Raw genomic sequence first — 24,482 nt, forward strand, 5'->3', positions numbered from 1 at the left:
AGCGCTGCAGCCAATGAGCGAGCGAGAAATCAGATTGAAGGGCGAAACGCACCAATCCTGTGCCCTTGTTTGCTATAGTCCCGCCTCCCCGTTGTTTGCTGCAGGAGGGAGGGACATCAGGCTGCAGCGATTAACCAGTAGGCTTGCTGTGCGGCTGTAGCGGTCAGAGTGATTGACGTGTGTGCGGACCAATCAGAGACGTAGGACATCTTTATTAGCACATTTAAAAGCCAATGAAAATCCAACAAGGATAGACGCCAATTTATCTGTCATTTAGGGGATGGGGATTTACTGCGTTTGACGTTTTATTAAAGGAGAAATGCTCAGGTTTGAGTGCTATTACTGTACTGAGAATTGTGTACCATGGTACCAATGGGGCTTGACGAGCTTAGTTTTAGACCAGCATAAGGTCTATTGTTTTGTTTAAGGTTTGATGAGATTTGATGAGACTGATTAAGCAGGTCTACAAGGATGTATGTAAGTATAATTCTTACAACTCCAAGAAACTAACTACTTTTAACCTCATTTCCTTCTTCCCCTCCTTTACTCCTCTATCCCATTATTTCACTTTGACCTCCTTTAGGCCCTATTTAAAGATGTTTTGTACCCTTAACTTCTATTACTTTTGTACTTCACTATAAAAATCTGTTGCACATTGATCCCAGAAAACCCCCAAGAGTTTGAAGACCATGTTGTGTTTTTTTTTCTTATTGAGACTGATCATATCTACAGTCATGTTAAAAATCAAGACACCACATAAAAACATTGTCTTTTTATGGATATTTGATCTACAAATGATATTAAGAGACAAAAACAACATAACTCTATATTATATAAAGAAAGCATGTTTTACAATAATTTGCAAAATGTAATTAATAGAATTGTAGTGTTTCTGTGATGGAAGAGTTCAGACACCTCCACATTACACATTCATGAATTTACTCTGTTAGCATGCTAGTAGTAACACAAAAAAAAGCTAAACTAAAAAAAATAAACAATAATTATTAGATGGTAATAAAAATATGCCTCTGTTAATGGCTTATGATTAACAGAGGTTAATGGTTAATGTTAATGGTTAATGTTAATGGCTTATGATTGCTGGAAATCCCCTTTGTGATTTTCCTTCTGCAAACATGCCCAGTACAAACATGCAGGGCTCAGGTGTGTGACAGTACAGATATTTAAAACTGTGTTAAAGTTTGCCCCAAGCAGTTTAGAGACAAGTACACTGCAGTGACAATGGCACGATGTGTGCCCTAGGGTCAAGCTGACACACCCTTTTTGAATTGGAAAATCTGCCTGGGACCTGGGTATTTGTAAATATTAACCACATGGTGCTCTGCTGCATCTGACCAAATCTGGCACTGACAGTGAGGACTGCATGTGGGGGAAGGGTAGGAAGAAGAGCCTGAAGGCAAAAGTGACCCAATTAAGTTGCCATAATTATCTGTCCCTATATATTTGTGGCTAATTACTATCATAGCCTCTATAGAATTTATTTTCGTGTAGCTTTGTGCCTATATTTAGAATCCTTTAGGAAAAGGATTTTTTTCTTCTTACTGTGATGGATTTTAAAATAATATTTTTCATTAATTATATTTCATTAATTAATTTGAGATGACTGCAAATATGCTTCATCATTCTGTTAGTTCTAGTCAGAATATGTAGAGCTAAACCCAACAGGCTGGTATTTGAACATACAAACATTCAGTTCAGTGATCTTGCTCTGGTGAACTATAAGGAACTGGTAAACTGACCTTCTCAAATCTGTATACAAAGTTATATAAAGGGTTTTGTAAAAAAAATGCAATAAAAGCCATTTGCAGCCCTGGATTCAATGTACTAATTTGCTGGAAGTGGACTATTTACACACATGCTAAGTCTGATAAAAATCTTATTGTTATTATAGGAAAAAATATATGTTTTTTATTACAAAATATTAAATAGCAACTACTGTAACTTTAATGCCAAACTGAATTTAGAATCTTGTTTCGTTATAATGTTGGATATTACTGTCATTAAGTGTGATTACACACAAACAAACATACACGCACGCACACATACACACGCACTCACACACACACACCATCAAATTCAGATGGTCTTTTTTCCTACAGTCACGGTTGTCACTTGCACCTTTTTTGGCTTTGTGTTTAATTTAGCACCAAACAGAATCTGATTCTAACTGGACTTGCTAATCAAGTGGTAGGTCTCTAAGAGTTTTTGGACAATATATTGCCCCAGAAATTACTGTAATAAACAATGTAATAGTCATTTTAACCAATTAATTCCACTGACAATAAAAATATAATAGCTCCATTAAGCAAATAAGCATTTAAAAGAACAATAGACCTTTATTTATGAATTGTTTGGGGTATTTATATTTTTCTTCACCTTCCACAATCTACTTTTTTGTGCATAGATGTCCCATTATTGATGCATTGGTCATTATGCGACTGGCTAAAATATCGGTGTATTTAATTTGTCTATGAACAAACACAAATAGAAATACAATAAACAATAGATATTAAGGTCATCAAACATAATTCAGGTCACGACCACATATGGTACAATATTTTGATTATATAGTTACGGTGACAGGCCTACTAAGAGGAAATTGGCTGTGCCGTGTGATCATGCAGATACTTGACTAGATGGCAAATTAAGTCAGGTGCAATCAAGGCATTGTGTGTTAGCCTGTTTGCACCCTGTTATCTGTTAAATTAGAGAATAGTGTCCAATTTAGGATTAAATAACGGTAAGAATAAGAGTTTATGACAAAGGGATTTTTTGTTAAAAGTGTTTTACTATAAACGTAGTGTAAAACATTGCAAGCTCACAGGTTGGATTAACAAACAGCAACAAGCAAACAGGAGCAAAAAACAATCATGATCATAAACAATCAACAATTATCCACTCTCACAATCTTCTTTTTCTTCAGTCATCTTATTTTCTTCACAATGGGTAATCCCGCCAGAGGCTGAAACATAGAACAGAACAATACCAGAAAGGTCAGACACATAAAACACACATGTTTGTTTACAGACATAGTAAATATACTTGTGTAATATTATGTAACATATGTAATATTATTGATGCCAATATATGCATGCTCATAGTACCTATGTGTGTACTCTGGGTCCACGCTCTCCGTCAGCAGTATGTCTTTAATCTCATGTGGGGGGTCCAGCCCATGCAGTGCTGCCCTCTCCCATCTTTGTAATCGGCTGATCCCTACATACACATTCACACATGAAACAGGAGAGATCTATTACTGCACATAATAAAATACCAAATTTATTCAAACTTCTGTAATATCTGGTAAGAACTTAATTTAATAATTCAACCCTGGTCCTGGAGGCTCTCTGAATATACATTTTAAAAATCTATATTATATTATTATCTATCATGCTCCTGATGGAAATGTATGAGAACCTGATGCGCCACAACAGATGGAACAGCTTTTAAGCACTGCTGCTCTTGTGTGTGCAGAAGTTTAATAAAAAAAAAAGTAGAAGAGAATGTGGATGAAACCCTTGTCACCAGAATATTGATCACACCTGTTTACCTCCTTATAAATACACCTTCCCTCCATTCACTCCTCACAGAGTATTGTAGTTTCTCCTCTTTACAAACCGTTATCTCATTGCCTGTTTTTGCCATCCCGTTATGACCTTGTTTCTATACCCTTTTGACTCTGATTTTTGCCTGCTCTTAGTCGTTGCCTTTTTGTGTATGACCTTTGGACTACTTGTTTATTGTATGTTTATTCTCTCTGGCTGCTGGTTACCGTTACTGACCTTGCTCATATTGACTATACCTTGTATCCTTCCTTTACTAGTCTTTGCACGTGTCTGTGTTCTGTCCTGCCATGACACCTGATTTTTTTTTGTTATAATTTTGCCTACGACAGTTAAATCACTTGAATAGTGCTTTATACCTTTTTAAACAAGTAAAACACCAAACTGTGTAGGGCAAGGTATTACTTTGTACCAATAATATTATTAACTTCCTCTGCACAAACCATTTGTCAGTGTAATAAGAGCATTATAAACACTTATGACTCTTTTGTATTACCTGTGCATGGCCCAAAACGCCAGTCCAGGTCAAACTTCCTCAGTTCCTGCAGATCAATTTCTCTTTTACTGGGGCGAGGAGGTTCTGGATCTGAGAGAGCATCAAATGGTAATAACATAACAATAGCATAACAACCCCATATTGCAAATCTTTTCATTCATCAACATAGTTTTGATACCAAACTATATAAAAACAACATGATTCTAACTTAAGCTGCACACCATCACACAGTCTCACCTGCATCAGGTGGTGAAGGAGGTCTCTTGTTTCTTCTTTCCTTGCCTTCTTCACTACTTTAAATGTATCAGTGATGAGACCTCGTTTGGCTGTCATGCCTGGGGGAAGGGAATCAATGGTGTCACGTTAAATCATAACAATAAAAATGACAACAAAAACAACATTAAAAACCCTTTCCCTCTCCTTAAATTTCTGTCATGTTATATTATTATTATTATTATTATTATCATTATTATTATTATTATTATTATTATTATTATTATTATTATTATTATTGCTTTGATATTATAACATTACTACTACTAATAGTAATAATATTAATACAAAATATTATTATTATTGTTATTATTATTATTATTATTATTATTATTATTATTATTATGGCATCTTTAGTTTACTAAGTGAATTGGTTAATTATGAGTTTTTTTATATCACAAGTCTATACAGTGGGTATCTACTATTTTTTTATCATTTTGCGTTGACTCTGTTATTCTATTAGTTTGTTTAATACTACTACTACTACTACTACTACTTCTACTACTACTACTAATAATAATGATGATGATGATGATGATGATGATGATGATGATGATGATAATAGTAATAATAATAATAATAATAATAATAATAATAATAATAATAAAATATTTAGACCTTAGAGTTAGACACTAAAATACTACTTAAATATCTTTCCTTAAATAAGAAAAAAGAAAAAAAAACATAAAAAGAAAAACTGAACATAGCTAGTATCTCCTATTTTTTTATTCTGATATACTACTACTACCACCACAGCTAATAATAATAACGACATAATAGTTACTACATAAACTTACGGAAGTATCTATTTTTATTTAAAGTGTTTAAAACTATTATTTAAATAAGGAAATATATAAAAAATATATTTTATTTATTTATCAAAACAAAAAAGTAAATGGCTCGGAATTTTTTTTTTAATGAATCGATTCAAAAGAATCGTTCATTCACGAGTTGGACATCGCTAGCGGTTTCCTCTCAGTTCCAGAATTCTCCAATAAACAGTAAATGCTATTTAACAGCAGCTGCGCGGTTCAGCCCTCGCTGTGACTCAGGAGTGTGTGACCCTGTAGTGAGACGCTGTGTGCGGATATCTATGGCAAGCCAACTAAGCCAAAACGTGTGGGAAAGAAACGCCTCCACGCGTAAAAATATGACGTGTCCACACGTAAAAAAATCACGTGTACAGGCGGTAAAACTGTTCGTGTATACACGTTTTGGCATCTAACATCCAATCGGTAAACGCGCCTATGCATACATTTGCATTGTAATAAGGCAGCCTGACAACACATGATGTCATGCAACGTATTGTATTCCATATTCATAAGACGCTTACGTGGGTTACAACGCAGTGTCTACGTACCGTGACATAGCCCCATACATACTCATACACACTCTGCACGCAAGGTCCACATAACTGAAACGTTGTAATCATGTGTCTATGATGTACCCCCTATTTCACATGATGTAACCCCCGCCATTTTATATCCATAGTGTTTACCCTGCCTTTAGGTCAGTGCAATCATGGCTGTTCACAATTCTGTTAAAGTTTTCCTGAAGCAATCTAAATCTTTGCCCTGCCATTGCTTTCAGTACTTGTTAGCTCTAAATAAATTACATTAAATTACAGTAAATTACATACGAGTTCCTCGCCATCCTCTGGGGGGGGGGGCGTGCGCTCAAAACGAAAAAAAAGACAATAAAAACACTTCACATCTATAAAACAGAGAATGCTAAAACAGTTTAAAAAAGCTATATTTTAATATAGCATTATTTGTATTGTATACTTTGGATGTCTATTTTATTAAAATGCAATTCATAGTATATATATTAGTCATATTATTGTTATTATTATTATTATTATTATTATTATTATTATTATTATTATTATTATTATTATTATTATTAGTTTTTGTAGTACTAGTCATCTGCACAATAATCTATGGTTATTTTGTCATTTTGATTTGCTTTAGGACAATAAAAATGTAAAAGAAACTAATAAAAGATACAGAGAAATTGTGACTCTAAATTTACTAAATTCAGTGGCTGAACACCGAATGTTGTTTACTAGGGCTTAAAAAAGCAAAATTACAATTTAAAAGTATAACATTTTAAAAGTTAAGACTTTAAGTGTGGACAGTTAGGACTGAAATATTGTGTTTATATTGATTGTAGTTCATTTTTTAAATTTTTTTTTAGACCTAACATTTTTAATAACAGCCTTGCTTTAGTGTTAATTGTGCCGCTATAATATGACTTGACTTAATATGACTTTCCCTGTGGGATCTGTCTTACACCTAGCAATAATAGTTATATTTCTTGTGTGTTAATGTAGGGAATGTTATGTTCCCTGAGTAGGGCACTGTGGCATTAAAAATACTTGTTTATCCACATTTTAATCTGTCCTAGCAGATATGAGGTGTTGTACAGGCATATTAAGACTGCTTCTACAGCTCAGTAAATGTTGCCATCTACAGGCTGCATATTGCAACTGCGGCTTTTTGAGATGGACAGTAAATCCCAAGACGTTAATTTTTTACGTCTGTACACGTAATATATCCACGTCTGTACAGGTGAAAAAAAGCACGTGATGTACAGACGGCATAAATTTACGCCTCCACACGTAAAAAGATTACGTCTGTACACGTAAAAAGATAACGTCTTTATCTGTCAACACGTGATTTTTTTACGTGTGGACACGTCATATTTTTACGTGTGGAGGCGTTTCTTTCCCACACGTTTTGGCTTAGTTGGCTTGCCATAGATATCAGATAAACCGAGTCCTTTGCTTGTTGGAGGAATGCTAAGCTGCAGTCTATTTCAGGAGCAGCAGCTCACAGCTAGCTATCCAGCTATTAGCGAATATGTCTGCGTGTGTTTAGCTCGCTGGCTGGGCGGTGGCACTGTTTAAAACTGTTTAAAATAAAATTGTCAGATTTGCTGAATAATATATTAGCTAACAGAATCATAACAAGACAGTCAGACAGTGAGTTTGTTAGTTAGCTGTCTGTCTTAACAGCTGTTCTGTTTCTCCATCAGCATCATTTAGAGAACAAAAAAGGTGCTGCTGAACTCCATCACTTTATTTAAGGGGAGCTCAGAATAGAGAAGAAGCAGAATTGAACTTCTGCACATTCCCCTCAAGATATATTTTACCTGTACCTTCACCCCCCCTTCAGGCTTCAGAGAGAAAAATCAGCTCAAATAGACAATATAAATCAATACCAGTCTGTCAAAGCCCCTGTTCTGACACAGCATAAGATTTGAGCAGTTTTAATCCATTGATTCTGGACATGAAGAAGCATATATGCATATGTTCTCTAGAAATCCATCACAAAAAGTGAGTTGATAATATTGTGGCTGATGCATTGTCAAGTGTACAATATCTTCAATCAAAGCAGTATCAAACAAAGTTTTTTGTATAATTTGTATAATTTATTTGTTGTGTTATTACCGCTGATGATGTGGTACAAAAACAGTTTACAGAAATCAGAAAGTCAGAAAAATGGATAAGAATAAAAGATAAAACAAGGAAAAACTCCCTCAAAAGGAAAAAGGAAGAACCCATAGGAGAATTCAAGGATGACAAGAGGGGACCAATTATAATCCTCAACTTATTTACATTTTCTTTCTAAATTTAAACACTTATGCTGCAGACAACAAAGGACTATGTTATTATTGATATGTACTATAAATGTAGCACAGCAACAGGCAAGCATGAGCAACTAAACAATCATGATCAGCATCTGTTCTCACGATCCTTTATTTTCTCTTCGTTTTTCCCTCCTCACAAGTCCTTATAGGTGCTGAAATATTGAAAAGGTCAGACATGTGAGCACATATTTTTGTGATACAAAATGTGACTAGTAATATCACAGAATAGTATACAAATGAATTTGTGCTAAATATATGTGTGCCAATAGTATCCTACTATTGTATATATTCTGGGTCCGAGCTGTTCCTCTCTAGTATATTTATAATATCTGGGTCGGGGTTCAGCTTTTTCTGGTCTGCATTATGCCATCTCTCCTTTCGGGTGATCCCTACACACACATTTACAAATTCACACATTCATTAAAGAGGAGCGACATAAGCAATAGGTGAGCAAGAAACAAGTAATCAGTTTAATCTATCGCATTCATCACCTTGCTAAGAAAGTATTCTAAACTGTGTAATTCTGTTTTTTTTTTATCTGAATGAAGGAATAACTCACATAGACTTCCAATTTTACATGTTTAGGCCAAAATATAAGCTGAATGGAATGCATTTAACAACCCTTTCCATATCCAAACTACTTTACAAAAACAAAGGCAATATAATTTTAATCAGCAACAATGCAATTTCCAGCTTAGCATAACCACAAAGACATTTTGACATATACCAGAAATATGTTGCTCTGTAATAATCACATATACCAGCCTTCCTTAAAACGCTTAAAATTAGATGCAAATATTAACAGAATTGAGATATAGTACAAACAAAACAAAAAAAATAAATAAAAAATTGCTTTTACTTTACATCTGTTCATTAATACTAGCTATTGTGCCTAAATTGCTACTGTGACATATGTTTGACATACAGATTTTGAATATTCTATTTAATATTATAAAGAGACACATCTGATAAACTACAACGCTTATTTTGGTAAAAAATGCAATAATCTAGTCCAAATAATAAATTAATATTTTACCAAGGCCTATTTTACCAAACTAAAGGTTGTTTCTTAGCATACTGAAAGTAAAAGAATATCCATTGAATATCTAATATCAACCTATCTGTGTTATAAGTGCTTTATAAGCACTACCATCTCTCTGTATTACCTGTGAATGGCCCAAAACGTGAGTCCAAATCAAATGTCCTTAGCATCTGCAGTTCAATCTCTCTCTGATTTGGGTGAGGAGGTTCTGTATGTGAAAGAGCATTGCATAGTAATTACATAACAATAACATAACAACTAGCCTCATATTACAACCTATTTTATTTATCTAACCAGTTTTGATGCTAAATATGTAATTATATAAAAAATAACATAATCTCTCCTCTCAAGTGGTCCCCAAACACACAATCACAAACTCATACATTTATTAAGGAGGAGAGACCTAAGCAATAGGTGAGCAAGTAACAAGTAATGAGTTTAATCTATCGCATTCATCACCCTGCAAAGAAAGTATTTTAAACTGTGTAATTCTGTTATTTTTAGCTGAGGAGCAAATGGTTTTCACAAATGTAGGCCAAAATATAAGCTGAATGGAATGCATTAACAACCCTTTCCATATCCAAACTACTTTTCAAAAAAGAAGTCAATATAATTTTAATTAGCAACAATGCAATATCCAGCTTAGCATAACCACAAAGACATTTTGAATTAAACCAGAAATATGTTGCTCTGTAATAATAACATATACCAGCCTTACTTGAAATGCTTAAAATTAGATGCAAATGTTAACAGAATTGAGATATTTTCTTTATTGTTTTTTAATCTTTATTGTGTTTTAATCTATTCATTAATCCTAGCTAACTTGTGTTGCTAACCGAGTACTTAGTTATTGACCTCAGAACATCAGAATGCAGCTAGCAGCTTGATGCATTAATGAAAAGATGAGTTAACATTTTTCATATATTAAATATATATTAATATATACATAAATATTTAATATACATTAATATATTTATATCTTAATCTTAAATAAAGTGGGGCAACACACTTTTTTTACTTTAAAACCAGAGTCTGCTTTTTACTACATTTATTACACTGCTATTTTATAACAGGCATTTATAAAAAGTATCTGAGAGAGAACTGCATAGTAATTACATAACAGTAACATAACAATTAGCATCAAATTACAACCTATTTTATTCATCTACCCAGTTTTGATGCTAAATATTTAATTATATAAACAATAACATAATTCTAATATAACCTGATTAATTAATTAACTGGACACTGTCACACAATCTTACCTGCAGGGGGGGGTTGAACGTTTCTTCTTTCTTCAGCCATCTTTCCTTGCCTTCTTTACTATAACTATGGTAAATGTGCCTAGTTTCTATATAGCACTTACTTGCAGCTGTGTGTCCGACAACAAGTTAAAATCTGTGGGTCATCAGCCAACAAAAAGATTTCCTTTACCTGAGCCTTTATAAAACAAGGAAATAGGACTACACTGCCTGATGACCTTTAGAGGGACATGTAAAATAGATAAAGCATGCAAATGGATTGCCTTAAAAATACGAAAAGGGAAATTGGTATTGAATGTTGTTTGTATAGTTTGCTTAAAAACAAAGTAAGTTTCACACATTTATGGCAATATGAAACATGTTGAATTAATTGAAACCAAATAATTTGAACTAAAGTAACACCCTGATCAGAATCTAAACTAACTAATGAATTGTACTTACTTACTTAACATTGTAGGTTAGGGCCAGTTAATCTGACTAATATTTGTAGATCATTACCACAGTTCTGTATCTCTTAATGCAGAAGTCTTAAATGGCTTTTTAATTGTGTTGTGAACAATATGTGTGACTACTTCCAGTTCATAAACACACTGAAAAAAAAATCCACCGTTTATTAACAATACTGGCAGCAGTACTTTATTTTCTCTTACAGTGCCTCTACTTTATAATACTGTAATTATCTATTTTCTAGAATGGCTGGAAACCTTACCTGCTAAACCTTGGTAATATTCATCTAGCTACACTACACTTGGGTATTCTGTTTATACTTTAAAAAGAAAATAACATGACTGCCAATTGCCAATTCTTCATCTAAGTAGTATTTTTTATTAATGTAATTAAATAAATGTATCATGTGAATATTAGATTTGTAATCTAAAGTAATCTAATTTTGCCGCACGCATGGGAAAAATGAGGGCCCACTAGGGTGCCCTTGCTTGCAACAAAAAGAATGACAAAGTACTGAAAATTGTAATCCAAAACCTGATGCTTTTTTGAAAGTGGTGCTGATAGGAATCATGGGTCACTATGTTTATGTAAAGTACTATTTGGTTTGCAATTCAAAATGAGCTCATTTGCTATTCAAAATTACCCGTGAACCTCAGAAACTTTAAAAGTTTATGCACAATTTTGATCTAAACATTGTTATATTAAAATGGTCAAATTACCCAAAAAGATGCAGTGCTCTCCAAACTCAAATTATGCAAAGAAAACAAGTTCATATTCATTTAGAAACAACTATCTAAGGAAGGGTTCAGTAGCCTATCAATAATTGGTAGAATAACCCAAATGTTTAATCACAGCTTTCATGTGTCTGTTTTTCACACTGCTTTTGGGAGACCTTATGCCGCTTCTGGCGCAAAAGATCATTTTGAAGATTGTTTTGAACTGTTTTATCCATGCATTTCACCCCAGCTGCCATTTGCCATTCTTTTTATAGGTCTCTTGGTGTCATCCTGTGGTTGCTGACTGACATTGAAATAAGATGACAGTCAATCTCCCAGACCTGAACCCCATTGAAAAACCTCTGAATGTAATCATGTAAGATGTTGGACGGTCACAAGCCATCAAACAAAGTTGAACAGCTTGAATTTTTGCCCTAGGAGTGCCATAAAGTCACCCAAAAACAGTGTAAAAAACTGTTAAGAGAGCATGCCGAGACACATGAAAGCTTTCATGAAAAAGTATCAGTATTTTTCAGCATTACCCCCTTGTGCAGCAAAAACTGCGACTAAACAGGGGTGGGTTTCCCAAAAACGATCAATCTTAGCGAATAACGAACGAAGTAACGAATGACGTCAGTAAAGAACGAGCCAGTTCTGCGAGTGTTTCCCAAAGAGCTTCGCAACGTGAAAATTAACGAACGAGGTTAAAGAACGTCTTTGTTGACTCCTCCCCCGAAACAGCGCGCTCAATCGAACCACAAATATCGATTCAACACTGCCTATATGAAGTATTTATTCACTATGACACCCTAAAAACGTAGAAATGTGTTAACAACATTATACTCCTAAAGATACATATGACTAAATAAATACTCAAAAATCGAATCTATTTTAAAACATTAAATTTATTTTTTTAATATTTAAAACTATTATTGTTAATATATATTATATTAATAGATACTATACTAACATTATTAATAGTAATATTGATAGTAATATTAATTTATTATTATTCTAATTATTAATATTATAAAAATAATATAATAATATACATATACGTATGTTCCTGTATATATATATATATATATATATATATATATATATATATATATATATATATATATATATATATATATATATAAACATATTTCTGTTGGTTTAAAATGTAAATGTATATATATATATATATATATATATATATATATATATATATATATATATATATATATATATATATTTAACCAACAGAAATATGTTTTGTACTTTATACTGTGAAGCTCCAGCTCATCCTAAATCAATGGGTTTATGTTAGGGGATTGTCAAGGCCATGCACCTTTTTGTCTACTAATTCCATTTGCGTCAATAAGTTTTCATGGTTTTAATAATAATCGACAACGTAAAAAAAAAAAAAATATTGAATGAGACTTGTCCAACTTTTGACTGGTATTTATATATTTGCGAGCTGAAACACCCCAGAGTTTGCCCAGATGAACGGCCACAATGTTGGTTAGAAGCACCTGATTAAGGAATAATATTAAATATTACCTGCACATTCACCGATACCCTTTACAATACGTGTAGGTGGGATTAAAGACACCACACCGCATACCAGGGATTTTCCGAATAGCATGGAAATATATTATGTTGTGCTGTAATTCCTGGTCTTTTGGGAACTGTATATAAGTGTGTGTATGCCACATAACAGCCTGATTACAGAATCAACGGACTTGGTGACTTTGCAGCTTTGCTTAGACCGTGAGCATCATCTGCAGGAATTGACTGATTGCATTTCTTGCAGCGTTAATGTCAAGACTTCTATCATCGCTAATCTGCATTTTAATAATTTACTCGTGGGTTTGATTGGCCAATTCCAATATGCCCAGTTAGACTACAAGCCATAGTTGGCATTATAATATAATGTAATATACTATAATATAATTATTATACTATATATAATATAACTATAATATAACTTATTCACTCACTTACTCACTCGTCAACCGCTTTATCCGTTAAGGGACGCGGGGGAGGGAGGGGGGATTTGGGGGGCGCTTGGTGGCTGGAGTCTATACTGGCATCGGGCTGAAGGCAGTATACACCCTGGACAGGATGCCAATCCATCACAGGGCAGACAGACACAGACACATAGCCTGAACTAATTTCTTTGGACTGTGGGAGGAAACCGGAGCACCCGCAGACACAGGAAATAATATAATATAATATAATATAATATAATATAATATAATATAATTATATAGTAATATGATTGATTATAATTAATAGTAATGTAATATAATATAAAAATATTAATAATTATATAGTAATATAATTGATTATAATTAATAGTTATATAATATAATTGCTTCAAACACGGAAATTATCATTTTTCTTCCTTAAAATTGGCGGTCCCTGGTGTTTAAGGTGCTGAACTGCAAGTCGAGATCCCCTAAAGAAGCTCGTTAAGAATAACGACTGGGTCAGGGCACTCGTTAATCTGCGAGCGAGTTTACGTAGTACTTTAGTTACGCACGGGTTTGGGAAACACTCTTTAATTAACGATCAATCTTAAGTACGAGATAACGAAGTTCTTAGCGTTACGAAGCTTTCGGGAAACCCACCCCAGATCCAGTAATTGTTGATCAGTCCTGCACACTATCTTGGAGGAATTTTAGCCCATTCCTAGGTATAAAAGAAATTGAACTTTGTTATGTTGGTGGCCTCTGTGGGAAAACTTATTGCTGCTATAGACTAAGATAAAACTTAACACTTTGTGAGAACTCCCAGACCTAATGAATGAGCATATCAGCATATAGTACAATAATATCAACAGAACTCCCACATTTACCTGCTGTGGTAATGTAGTCTGATGTATAAAACCAACATATTGATTCTGTTGGCATAAAAGTGACTATGAAAATACCTACAACTTTAGTTAAAATACAAAAGAAATAAAAAAAAATAAATACCAATAATTATTTAAATAATCATTCATTAATTTGTCAATTTAATTAATTAAAAAAAAGAAAAAATAGACAAACATTATACAGGGTATACTAGAAGTCACCTAAAATAATTGGTCTGAGCCCCAGATTTTTACATACATCCATACAACACCCCATAAAAGAAAGCAGTAAAATAACCTTCAACTCACGGCTCATCATACAAACGACTTAGAAGCTAACAATAGAGCAGCAACAATAGTCACTGTTCTCCTCTCTACTGCTCAGTGGAGAATCACAGGGTTATTGAACTACCTGTGTTTCTGATCTAAAAATCAGCATTAGTGAGACTTGCTCTGTGTGATAAAGCAGATACTTCACAGGATGGTAGATAATTTGCCAAATAAAAATATTAAAATAAAAACCTGGGTTTAACTTCACAACTGTTAAGCTGTCTTAACAGCTGAGCTTTCTGTCAATATTGTGTGCCTTTGTGTGACTGTACTGTATATTCCTTAGTACTGTATATTCCTATACTTCTCAGGCCATTAGTATTAATTCGTTAGCACAAGTAAATCAATCCAGCAGTTAATTTCATGACCTTAGCTTATGTAAGCCTTATCTCTAGAAATTGTGGCTGGTGCATTTTCATGTGTCATGTATTCTCAAAGCACTACCAAACCTACAGAAAATGCTTTATGTCACGAAACAAGCTAATATTCACCTATAAGGTGTGTGCTTGTACTCTGTGTACTTCATTTAGAAAATTTAAAGAATGGATGGACCTTATCATATTATCTCACTATGGGTTTTCTTATTTTTAATTAGTGTTTAATTAGTCATTTTCTTTGCTCTAATTTGTACACCATATTATTTAAAGCCTGTTCATGTTCAATTAGGGTTATATTAAACAAAAACAACACATTCTAACATATTCCAAAGTCTGCAGCGCCAAAACTCCACAGACCAATGCTGGAGCTTTATAACTTAAATTGCTGATGACTGGCTTTGGGCCTAGTGAGATTATTTTCAATATGCTGCTACTTCCATTATTAAAGCTGATACAAGCACTGTGATACAATCACCAACAGATGCATCCTAAATTAACAGATTTTGTACACAATAGTCTATCCTTTTCATTTCTTTGACACTTCATTCCCAATCGTAGAATAAACTATACAACCTGCCAGTTGCAATCAAGGCATTGTGTGTTAGCCTGTTTTGCTTACCTGCTGAGTTTGATAATGTAGCTCACTTCAAGACAGACAGTCCAGTTTAAGAAAGAAAATACCTTAAAAGTTGATGACAAAGGGATGCTTTTGTTAAAAGGGTTTTACTATAAACGTAGTGTAAAACATGGCAAGCTCACATGTTGGATCAATCATGATCATAAACAATCAACAATCATCCACTCTCACAATCTTCTTTTTTCTCTTCAGGCATCTTTCTTTACAATGGGTAATCCCGCCAGAGGCTGAAATACAGGACAGAACAAACAATTACATATGCACTTACAGACCTCCATGTATGTGTAATATTATTATTTTTGCTAAATATATTCATGCTCATAGTACCTATGTGTGTACTCTGGGTCCACGCTCTCCGTCAGCAGTATATCTTTAATCTCATGTGGGGGGTCCAGCCCATGCAGTGCTGCCCTCTCCCATCTTTGTAATCGGCTGATCCCTACATACACATTCACACATGCAAGAGAGGAAGTACATAGGTACATACCAAAATTCCAAATGACTTCTATCCTTCTGTGAAATTTGTTAAGAAGAAAAAAATAATCAATACTTTATTTACAATGTGCATATGTTTATCCACATTTAATAATTTAGCAGTGGTTCTGGAGGCACCCTCCTCTGTATATTTTTCGCTTTTCCTTATTCCAACACATGCTTTAACTACACTCTCATACACTCTCATATGCAAAGGCTGCATCATTAGTCATCATTTGCAAGACTGAAACTAGATTCCTTTTGAGATTTTACTCATGCTTCTTATTTTGGCCACATCTGAAGCAATATGTGCAAAAGTTTGAATAGAAAAAAATCTCTGACATTTGTTAAATGTGTATAAGCAAGGGAAACACTACAATTGTACAGCAGGGTGCATCCTAGATTAAAATTTCCCCCCAAATACCCAGTGTTTTCCAGCAGCCATTTTTTTAGTTTGAAAGGGGCATTTCTTTGTACCCATAATAATATTAACTTCCTGAGCACTAAGGATTTGTCAGTGTAATTAGAGAATTATAAACACTTCTGACTCTTTTGTATTACCTGTGCATGGCCCAAAACGCCAGTCCAGGTCAAACTTTCTCAGTTCCTGCAGATCAATTTCTCTTTTACTGGGGCGAGGAGGTTCTGGATCTGAGAGATCATCAAATGGTAATAACATAACAACAGAATAACAATTGCAAATCTTTCCATTCATCAACATAGTTTTGATACCAAACTATATAAAAACAACATGATTCTAACTTAAGCTGCACACTATCACACAGTCTCACCTGCAGCAGGTGGTGAAGGAGGTCTCTTGTTTCTTTTGTCATCTTTCCTCGCCTTCTTCACTACTTTAAATGTGTCAGTGATGAGACCTCGTTTGGCTGTCATGCCTGGGGGAAGGGAATCAATGGTGTCCGACAACACCCATCAAGAACCACACATTTAGGACCTATCACATGCATGTCCCATGTACTTTCATTTTCCCATTTGGCCAAAAACTCTGTCCAATATGATCTGATACCCCCAAATATCAGAATTTTATCCCAGTTAAAGTTAAAAAACACTGTCTACGTGTACATAATACTGAGCTGAGCTGTGCCCAGTCTCAGGTATTGTTTCCTGTGTCTTAAACTCAGACCGTGTTCACATATTTATAAACAGTATCTGTAGCTCTCGTGTTCATAAATGTTTTACAGTTCTGAAGCTACAGCACTCACCTGCAGCTCTGTGTATCCAGTGAACACTGTAACCACTGTAAACACCGCGGATCCTCAGTCAACGATAAGATTTCCTACCCGAACGTTTACAAAACAAGGGTAGGGGCGTGGCCAAGCACACTGCGTGATGACGTTTGTGGGGGGCTTATTTCGTACGTATGACGTACGCACTCATGTTGCTCTACTGCCTCGTTCGTTTCAGCATTGAACCGATTCATTTGAACCAAATTATTCAAACGATTCATAGTCTCACGTTAAATCATAACAATAAAAATGACAACAAAAACAACATTAAAAACCCTTTACCTCTCCTTAAATTTCTGTCATGTTATATTATTATTATTATTATTATTATTATTATCATTATTATTATTATTATTATTATTATTATTATTATTATTATTATTATTATTATTATTATGACATCTTTAATTTACTAAGTGAATTGGTTAATTATGAGATTTTATATCATAAGTCTATACGGTGGGTATCTACAATTTTTTTTATAATATTGAGTTGATTCTGTTATTCTATTAGTTTTTTACTACTACTACTACTACTACTACTACTACTACTAATAATAATAATAATAATAATAATAACAATAATAATAATAATAATAATAATAATAAATTATTTAGACCTTAGAGTTAGACACTAAAATACTACATTAATACATAAATTATGACATTTTATATAAATAATTTATAGAGTATCTCCTTTTTTATTCTGATATACTACTACACAGTTAATAATAATAACGACATAATAATTACTACATAAATATATGGAAGTATCTATTTTTATTTCAAGTGTTTAAGACTATCAGTCAAATATAAGGAAATATAAAAAAACATATTTTTTATTTATTTATCAAAACAAAGCTACAAAAAAGTAAATGGCTCGGATTTACTTGTTTTTTTAAATGACTCGATTCAAAAGAATCGTTCATTCACGAGTTGGACATCGCTAGCGGTTTCCTCTCAGTTCCAGAATTCTCCAATAAACAGTAAATGCTATTTAACAGCAGCTGCGCGGTTCAGCCCTCGCTGTGACTCAGGAGTGTGTGACCCTGTAGTGAGACGCTGTGTGCGGATATCAGATAAAAACGAGTCCTTTGCTTGTTGGAGGAATGCTAAGCTGCAGTCTATTTCAGGAGCAGCAGCTCACAGCTAGCTATCCAGCTATTAGCGAATATGTCTGCGTGTGTTTAGCTCGCTGGCTGGGCCGTGGCACTGTTTAAAACTGTTTAAAATAAAATTGTCAGATTTGCTGCTTAAAATGTTAGCTAATAGATTCATAGCAAAACAGTCAGACAGTGAGTTTGTTAGTTAGCTGTCTGTCTAACCAGGTGTTCTGCATGGCAGCTGTTCTGTTTCTCCATCAGCATCTTCATTTAGCATCATTTAGAGAACAAAAAGGTGCTGCTGAACTCCATCACTTTATTTAAGGGGAGCTCAGAATAGAGAAGAAGCAGAACTGAACTTCTGCACATTCCCCATAAGATATGTTTCACCTGTACCTTCACCCCCCCTTCAGGCTTCAGAGAGCAAAATCAGCTCATATAGATAATATATATCAATACCAGCCTGTCAAAGCACCTGTTCTGACACAGCATAAGATTTGAGCAGTTTTAATCCATTGATTCTGGATATGAAGAAGCATATATGCATATGTTTTAAACATAATTTCCAGGATTTTACCATCCCCAAATGCGGCAACACAGAAAAGTGCAGTGAGAAAATATTTGTGATAAAGGGAGAACAGATTTGTATGTGTATTGATTTCTCTTACTGTTTTTTTTTCTTTCACAGATTTGTATTGCTGGGACAAGGGAGGAAACTGCTGGCATGGCTGACAATCTGGAGTTTAATGATATTTATCAGGAAGTTAAGGGTTCTTGGGTGAGTATCTTCAAGTAGAGCACTTTACAGTATGTGATAAATTGAATGTCTGTTTTCTATATATGTAAAAATAATAAAAAAATAAAAGTAATGTGTAGAGATTGTTTTTAATAAAAACCCACTGTTTTATTATTGAGTGTAATCAATTAATTAATACACAAAGTCATTCAGAGTGTTTTGACGTGAAATGATGGACTGTATAAAACTTGCTGACACACATTTTTTACAGTAATCAAGGGTCAGTGTAAATATAGTAATTTATTTGCTATTCTACATAATCCATCTTCTGACTACTTATATGTAATTCTGATAATAGTAGTAAAAAGTAGTACATCAGAACTGTTTTCTCATTTGTCTGTCTTCGCATGAATCTCTCTTTAAAAATATTTAGCGTTTTGTCCAAAACAAAAACAATGTTGCAAGCAAAACGTATCATATATGAACAGTTCTTGAAAACACAAATATTTCTTAATTTGTTTGTGAAAAAAGTAAAAAAAAAACCTGTGGAATTCCCATTTGAATGTAAATACAAAACCATGCACTATATATCAACAGGCTTAAGCTATGCATAATGTGTTTTACACTTATCCTATTGAAAAATATATTTAAAAAAAACATTGCAGAAATTATTGTAGCCATGAAGATAAATTAAATTGTCACCATGTTTTGAAGACGTTGTCTCCACATCTTAGCCTGCTTCAAGTAAGATGTTGTTAGCATAAAAATGCAACATGCTTTTATAAAAATACATATGTATCATTCACATGTGCCAACAAATAATGCAGAAGATTAGCACAAGTTCCTGTATTTTTGCAGAACGATGGGCGTCTACGGTTCAGTAAGCAGACAGTGGTTTATAAAAACAGTAAGACGGGGAAGGTGGACAGTATCCCTGTCCCAGAGCTCACTCAGGCCCAGTGGAGGAGAGTCTGCCTGGGACACGGCATCAAGCTCTGCACCAGCACTGGACACGTCTATAAATATGACGGCTTTAAGGACACGGTGGGTGTAATGGCTGTTTATTTTGTGTGAATAAAATTCAAAACAATATTTATTTTAATTAAACATGTTTATTCTTTATTTTGTTTCTTTCAAGGACTTGGAAAAAATCTCAGAGTATTTTAAAGCCAATTATAAAGTGGAGCTGGCTGAGAAAGACATGTGTGTGAAAGGCTGGAACTGGGGAACTGCTAAATTCAATGGTTAGTATAAGTTCATAACATAAAGTTTTTTATGTCTAAATTAGTTTGGTTTAATGTGAGGGATTGTAAGTCATGGTACAGTGCTCTGTGAGGAAAGCTATTAGTTAAGTGGCTTGCGTGAATTTAAGTCTAGTCTAGAGGCTTTACTCGTCATTTCAACCATAAAATTCTACACAGTGGAGCGAAATAATATTCCTCCAGGAGCATGGTGCAACACCATGTGTGTGTGTGTGTGTGTGTTGAAGATAAGGTGGGGAGATTTAAAACATTTTATGAAATATAGATATTTTACAGTCAGCTTATAGAATATGATCACAGTAATTGCAGAGATAAAGAGGGTACAGTTTTTCTAATAAATACAGTACTCAGCAGTAGGTCTGTCACGATAATTACATTATTAACTTGAAATAAAATTGTGTTTAATTCTTGGTTTGTTCACATATATAACAGTGAACAGTATTTTAGCCAGTCATGTAATGATCAATGCTTTTCATGTAATGACCAATGCTCTCCAAACACACAGTGTGAACTTCAGTAGGTGAAGGGAAAAAATATTTTATTCCCTATAATATATTTTGTTAAGCCATTTGTTAATAATTTGTTTATCCATTCTGTAGTCATTATGTCAGTGGCATTTAAATATAAAATAATAAAATAATATCATTTATTGCAATCATTTCTGGACGATATATATCATACACATAAAAATGCTATTGTGACAGGCCTACTCAGCAGCATTACTAAAAAATAATTGTCCTCTGAATGTAATTCTAGGCCCACTGCTGTCATTTGAGGTGAGTGACAGCCCTGTGTTTGAGATTCCACTCTCCAGCGTTTCTCAGTGTGCAACTGGAAAAAATGAGGTCACACTCGAATTTCATCAGAATGATGACACAGAGGTGTCCCTCATGGAAGTGCGGTTTTATGTCCCGCCCACCACAGCAGATGAGGGAGCAGACCCTGTGGAGGTGAGAGAGAGCCTGTGTGTGTTTGTGTATGTGTGTGTGTGTGTGTGTGAGTGTGTTTTCTCTGTACAAAAAATCTGAGAATAAGTTTGATGATGTTTGTGCTAGGCATTATGACCTGAAAAATCATGATTAATTGATATTAGTTAAGATCAGAGTTAGGCTTATTTTTGCATATAAATGCACAAACTGGATGATGAGATCTTTTGTATGCATTGTTTTACTGTGACCACTAAGAGGAGCCCTTTTCAAATAAACAAGATCTACATTGGGCTGAGGACAAAAAAGAGACAAAATATACTTATTATTATCATTATTATCATATACCAAAAAACTACAAGAAATATTAAAATATAGAACATAGTATTTCTTTGTGATCCAGCTGAAGGGAGTGGTTAGGGTCACATCAAATGTTCTAAGAGCTGCACTTTGGGCAGTTTTGATCCAAAGAAAGTCTAAATGAGAATGTGAATGAAATCAGAGGTAGCGCCTCTCTCAGTCTGGACTGTCTTTTTTTAAAGCATAAAGTACAGGTTTCATTTTAAACACCTCTTCCACTAAGATCAATTACAGGCAGTTATGAGGATCCTAATTCTATAACACTCTTAAGCAAATAGACTAAACGGTTTAATGTGATTCTCTTACAGGCGTTTGCTCAGAATGTTCTTTCTAAGGCAGACGTGATCCAGGCCACAGGAGATGCTGTATGCATCTTCAGAGAGCTGCAGTGTCTCACTCCCAGGGGCAGGTACAAACACACACACACACAAACACACACAAGGCATCATGTCTCTTGGTCATACTGTCAACATGACTGCAAAAAAGAAATTCTGTTTAATTCTATTGTTATATTGCTGCTATCTGCAAAACCGTGTATCTCCAAAGTAGCAGCTTAATACTTTCAGGTTAATAGATCTGATTACAACTCATTTTATAAGCAAGAATTTATATTGGCCTATATATTTTAATGATGATCATATTTAAATGAAGAGAATATAATGCATTCCATGTTGTATTATTTCATTAAAATAAAGCATTACTCAGTTTTAGTGGTATTTGTCATGTTGCTTCTTTCCTTTGACAGGTATGACATCCGTATCTACCCCACCTTCCTGCATCTGCATGGTAAAACATTTGACTACAAGATTCCTTACACCACGGTACTGCGGCTCTTCCTGCTCCCTCACAAAGACCAGAGACAGATGTTCTTTGTGGTGAGTGATGGTTCTGCCTTTCTGATGAATATTTTATATTTAAGTCATTTAAGTCATAAGATTTATATTTTATATTTAAGTCAAGAACAATTGAAATTACTTTAAAAATTGAGAAAGAATCTTGAGGCCTTCAAACATTTAACAGTAAGGTCTTCAAAGGTCCCATATCTTTAAAAAGTGTTAATAATGTAGTAATGTATAATACATAAAGCATATATATATATATATATATATATATATATATATATATATATATATATATATATATCGCTTTTTAAGAACAGGAGTATTTAAAATAAACTCACTTTGAGATTGTTCCTAACTTACATTGGGATCTGAGATTTCCATTGTGTCCCAGTGCTAGAATCTTTTCCTCGCAGAAGAATTAAGTTTTATTGGAATTCTACATTTTAAGTCATTCCTCAGTTATAGAATTAAGTAAGGGCTTTTTAATGTCCACTCACCAGTTTCACTTTACACAAAACATAATTGGCTGATCCTATAATAACACATGACAGATTCACAAATACACCAGTTTGACACACTAAGAGGCAAGACTGGGCTGTGGTACGACAAAGATATTACTAGAAACATCCAGAAACCTTCATGAAAGCATTAAATGTGACTGTTTTTAAACATTTAAATTAGGGTTGTGCCATTTTGTATCGTACACAATAATATAACCAACATTTTTTGTAATATTGTGATTGCAGAAATACCCTGAAGTATTAATTAGGGGCCATATGGGCCATTTGGGTTTTTTTGCTGTTTGTTGAAAAAAAAAATTCACACTGTTCTCATTGACCATTAAATATAAATTAGACAGATTATTTCCATCCAGAATCATTTATTTTACTTCAGTTCAGTGGATATATGGACTGCATTATTAGTATCATGACCTGTTAGATTATTCACTTTCGTTACAATCTAGTGAAAAATGTATTCTTGAGATTATTATTATTTTTTAATTCATTGTTCACAAAAATTACAAAAATACCCTAGAATATTGTGATATTATTTTAGCGCCATTTTGCCCACCCCTAATTTAAATACAAATATTCACATAAGAAGGCCTCAGTAAAAATAGTAAAAGTAAAATGTAGGATTATGGGCTAAACATTTATTTTAGCACACTAGTAGTATTATATTTATCAAGCTTATATGTAGATTGTTTGTCAATGCAATGGTATTTTTTCCTGCTCTTGTTTAGTTGTATGTCCATCTTGTTATATTCTATTTTCTTATCTCTCTTCCTGTATTTAGATCAGTCTGGATCCTCCAATTAAACAGGGTCAGACCCGTTATCACTTCCTCATCTTGCTCTTTTCTAAAGAAGAGGACATCAATCTCACCCTCAACATGAGCGAGTGAGTGAGCCAGGGAAACGAAAAAGAAGAGTAAGAGAGATAAACACATTTAATGTCCAGGACTGAAAAGAGAAGATCATAATCACATTATTGGCTTAGCAATTAATTTATATTTAAAACATGTAGAATGGACACATTTAAAGATTCACACAGTGTGTTGAATTAAAATATGCAGTTCGAGGCATTTAGTGCAAAAATTCTTCTAATTCAGTTTTATTGTTTCCTGTTATGCCATCTATTCCATCTTTTCCGTTCTTTGCTCCCCCTGCAGGGATGAGGTGGAGAGGCGCTTTGAGGGGAAGCTAAATAAGAACATGTCTGGTTCGCTGTATGAGATGGTCAGCAGAGTAATGAAGGCTCTAGTGAACAGGAAGATCACAGTACCTGGAAACTTCCAGGGGTAACACGCAAACACACTGCATTAATGTTCTGATAAAAATAAATGGATTTGTTTTTCACCCTTTCTTTTTCTCACTCTC

The 24,482-nt window shown here is 33.9% G+C and overlaps 3 protein-coding genes across 7 annotated transcripts in view; 1 reads left to right on the forward strand and 2 right to left on the reverse strand.

The window, feature by feature from the left end:
• The window catches only part of ssrp1b (structure specific recognition protein 1b), a 32,768-nt gene that overhangs the window by 710 nt on the left and 7,576 nt on the right, over positions 1-24,482 (forward strand). Inside the window, exons 1-9 of one of the 5 annotated variants that reach the window (XM_049481181.1) lie at positions 5,285-5,351; positions 19,166-19,255; positions 20,072-20,257; positions 20,352-20,457; positions 21,232-21,425; positions 22,070-22,170; positions 22,507-22,636; positions 23,900-24,003; positions 24,275-24,403. In XM_049481181.1, coding sequence (XP_049337138.1) covers positions 19,202-19,255; positions 20,072-20,257; positions 20,352-20,457; positions 21,232-21,425; positions 22,070-22,170; positions 22,507-22,636; positions 23,900-24,003; positions 24,275-24,403 — 1,004 coding nt within the window. In that variant the 5' untranslated portion in view covers positions 5,285-5,351; positions 19,166-19,201. Of the gene's footprint in view, positions 1-5,284; positions 5,352-5,412; positions 5,432-18,289; positions 18,361-18,421; positions 18,441-19,165; positions 19,256-20,071; positions 20,258-20,351; positions 20,458-21,231; positions 21,426-22,069; positions 22,171-22,506; positions 22,637-23,899; positions 24,004-24,274; positions 24,404-24,482 lie in introns of those variants that run through there. The other 4 variants (XM_049481185.1, XM_049481182.1, XM_049481184.1 and 1 more) reach the window with 4 other exon arrangements.
• Positions 2,462-17,483, reverse strand: LOC103021994 (DNA polymerase delta 4, accessory subunit). The gene is given in 6 exon segments (XM_049481187.1): positions 2,462-2,980; positions 3,123-3,234; positions 4,078-4,167; positions 4,315-4,344; positions 4,347-4,412; positions 17,352-17,483. Coding segments are annotated over 5 exon segments (321 nt in total). The 5' UTR covers positions 4,411-4,412; positions 17,352-17,483; the 3' UTR covers positions 2,462-2,955.
• Positions 15,785-17,486, reverse strand: LOC125802913 (DNA polymerase delta subunit 4-like). The gene is made up of 5 exons (XM_049481186.1): positions 17,352-17,486; positions 16,920-17,024; positions 16,690-16,779; positions 15,982-16,093; positions 15,785-15,881 (listed from the first exon to the last, which is right to left on the reverse strand). The coding sequence occupies exons 2-5, from the start codon at positions 17,020-17,022 to the stop codon at positions 15,857-15,859; spliced, it is 330 nt and encodes a 109-aa protein (XP_049337143.1). The 5' UTR covers positions 17,023-17,024; positions 17,352-17,486; the 3' UTR covers positions 15,785-15,856.

Source organism: Astyanax mexicanus, chromosome 7 (genome assembly GCF_023375975.1).
Source record: "Astyanax mexicanus isolate ESR-SI-001 chromosome 7, AstMex3_surface, whole genome shotgun sequence".
NCBI classification, from domain to species: domain Eukaryota; kingdom Metazoa; phylum Chordata; class Actinopteri; order Characiformes; family Acestrorhamphidae; genus Astyanax; species Astyanax mexicanus.

Bases quoted from the DNA above. Each gene is read 5' to 3' on its own strand.
- LOC125802913 (XM_049481186.1), bottom strand. From the start codon at position 17,022: ATGACAGCCAAACGAGGTCTCATCACTGACACATTTAAAGTAGTGAAG. The intron at 16,780-16,919 runs GTGAGACTGTGT...ATGATCTCTCAG, and splicing joins TCCTTCACCACCTGCTGCAG to ATCCAGAACCTCCTCGCCCC. The intron at 16,094-16,689 runs GTAATACAAAAG...ATGTGTATGTAG, and splicing joins GCGTTTTGGGCCATGCACAG to GGATCAGCCGATTACAAAGA.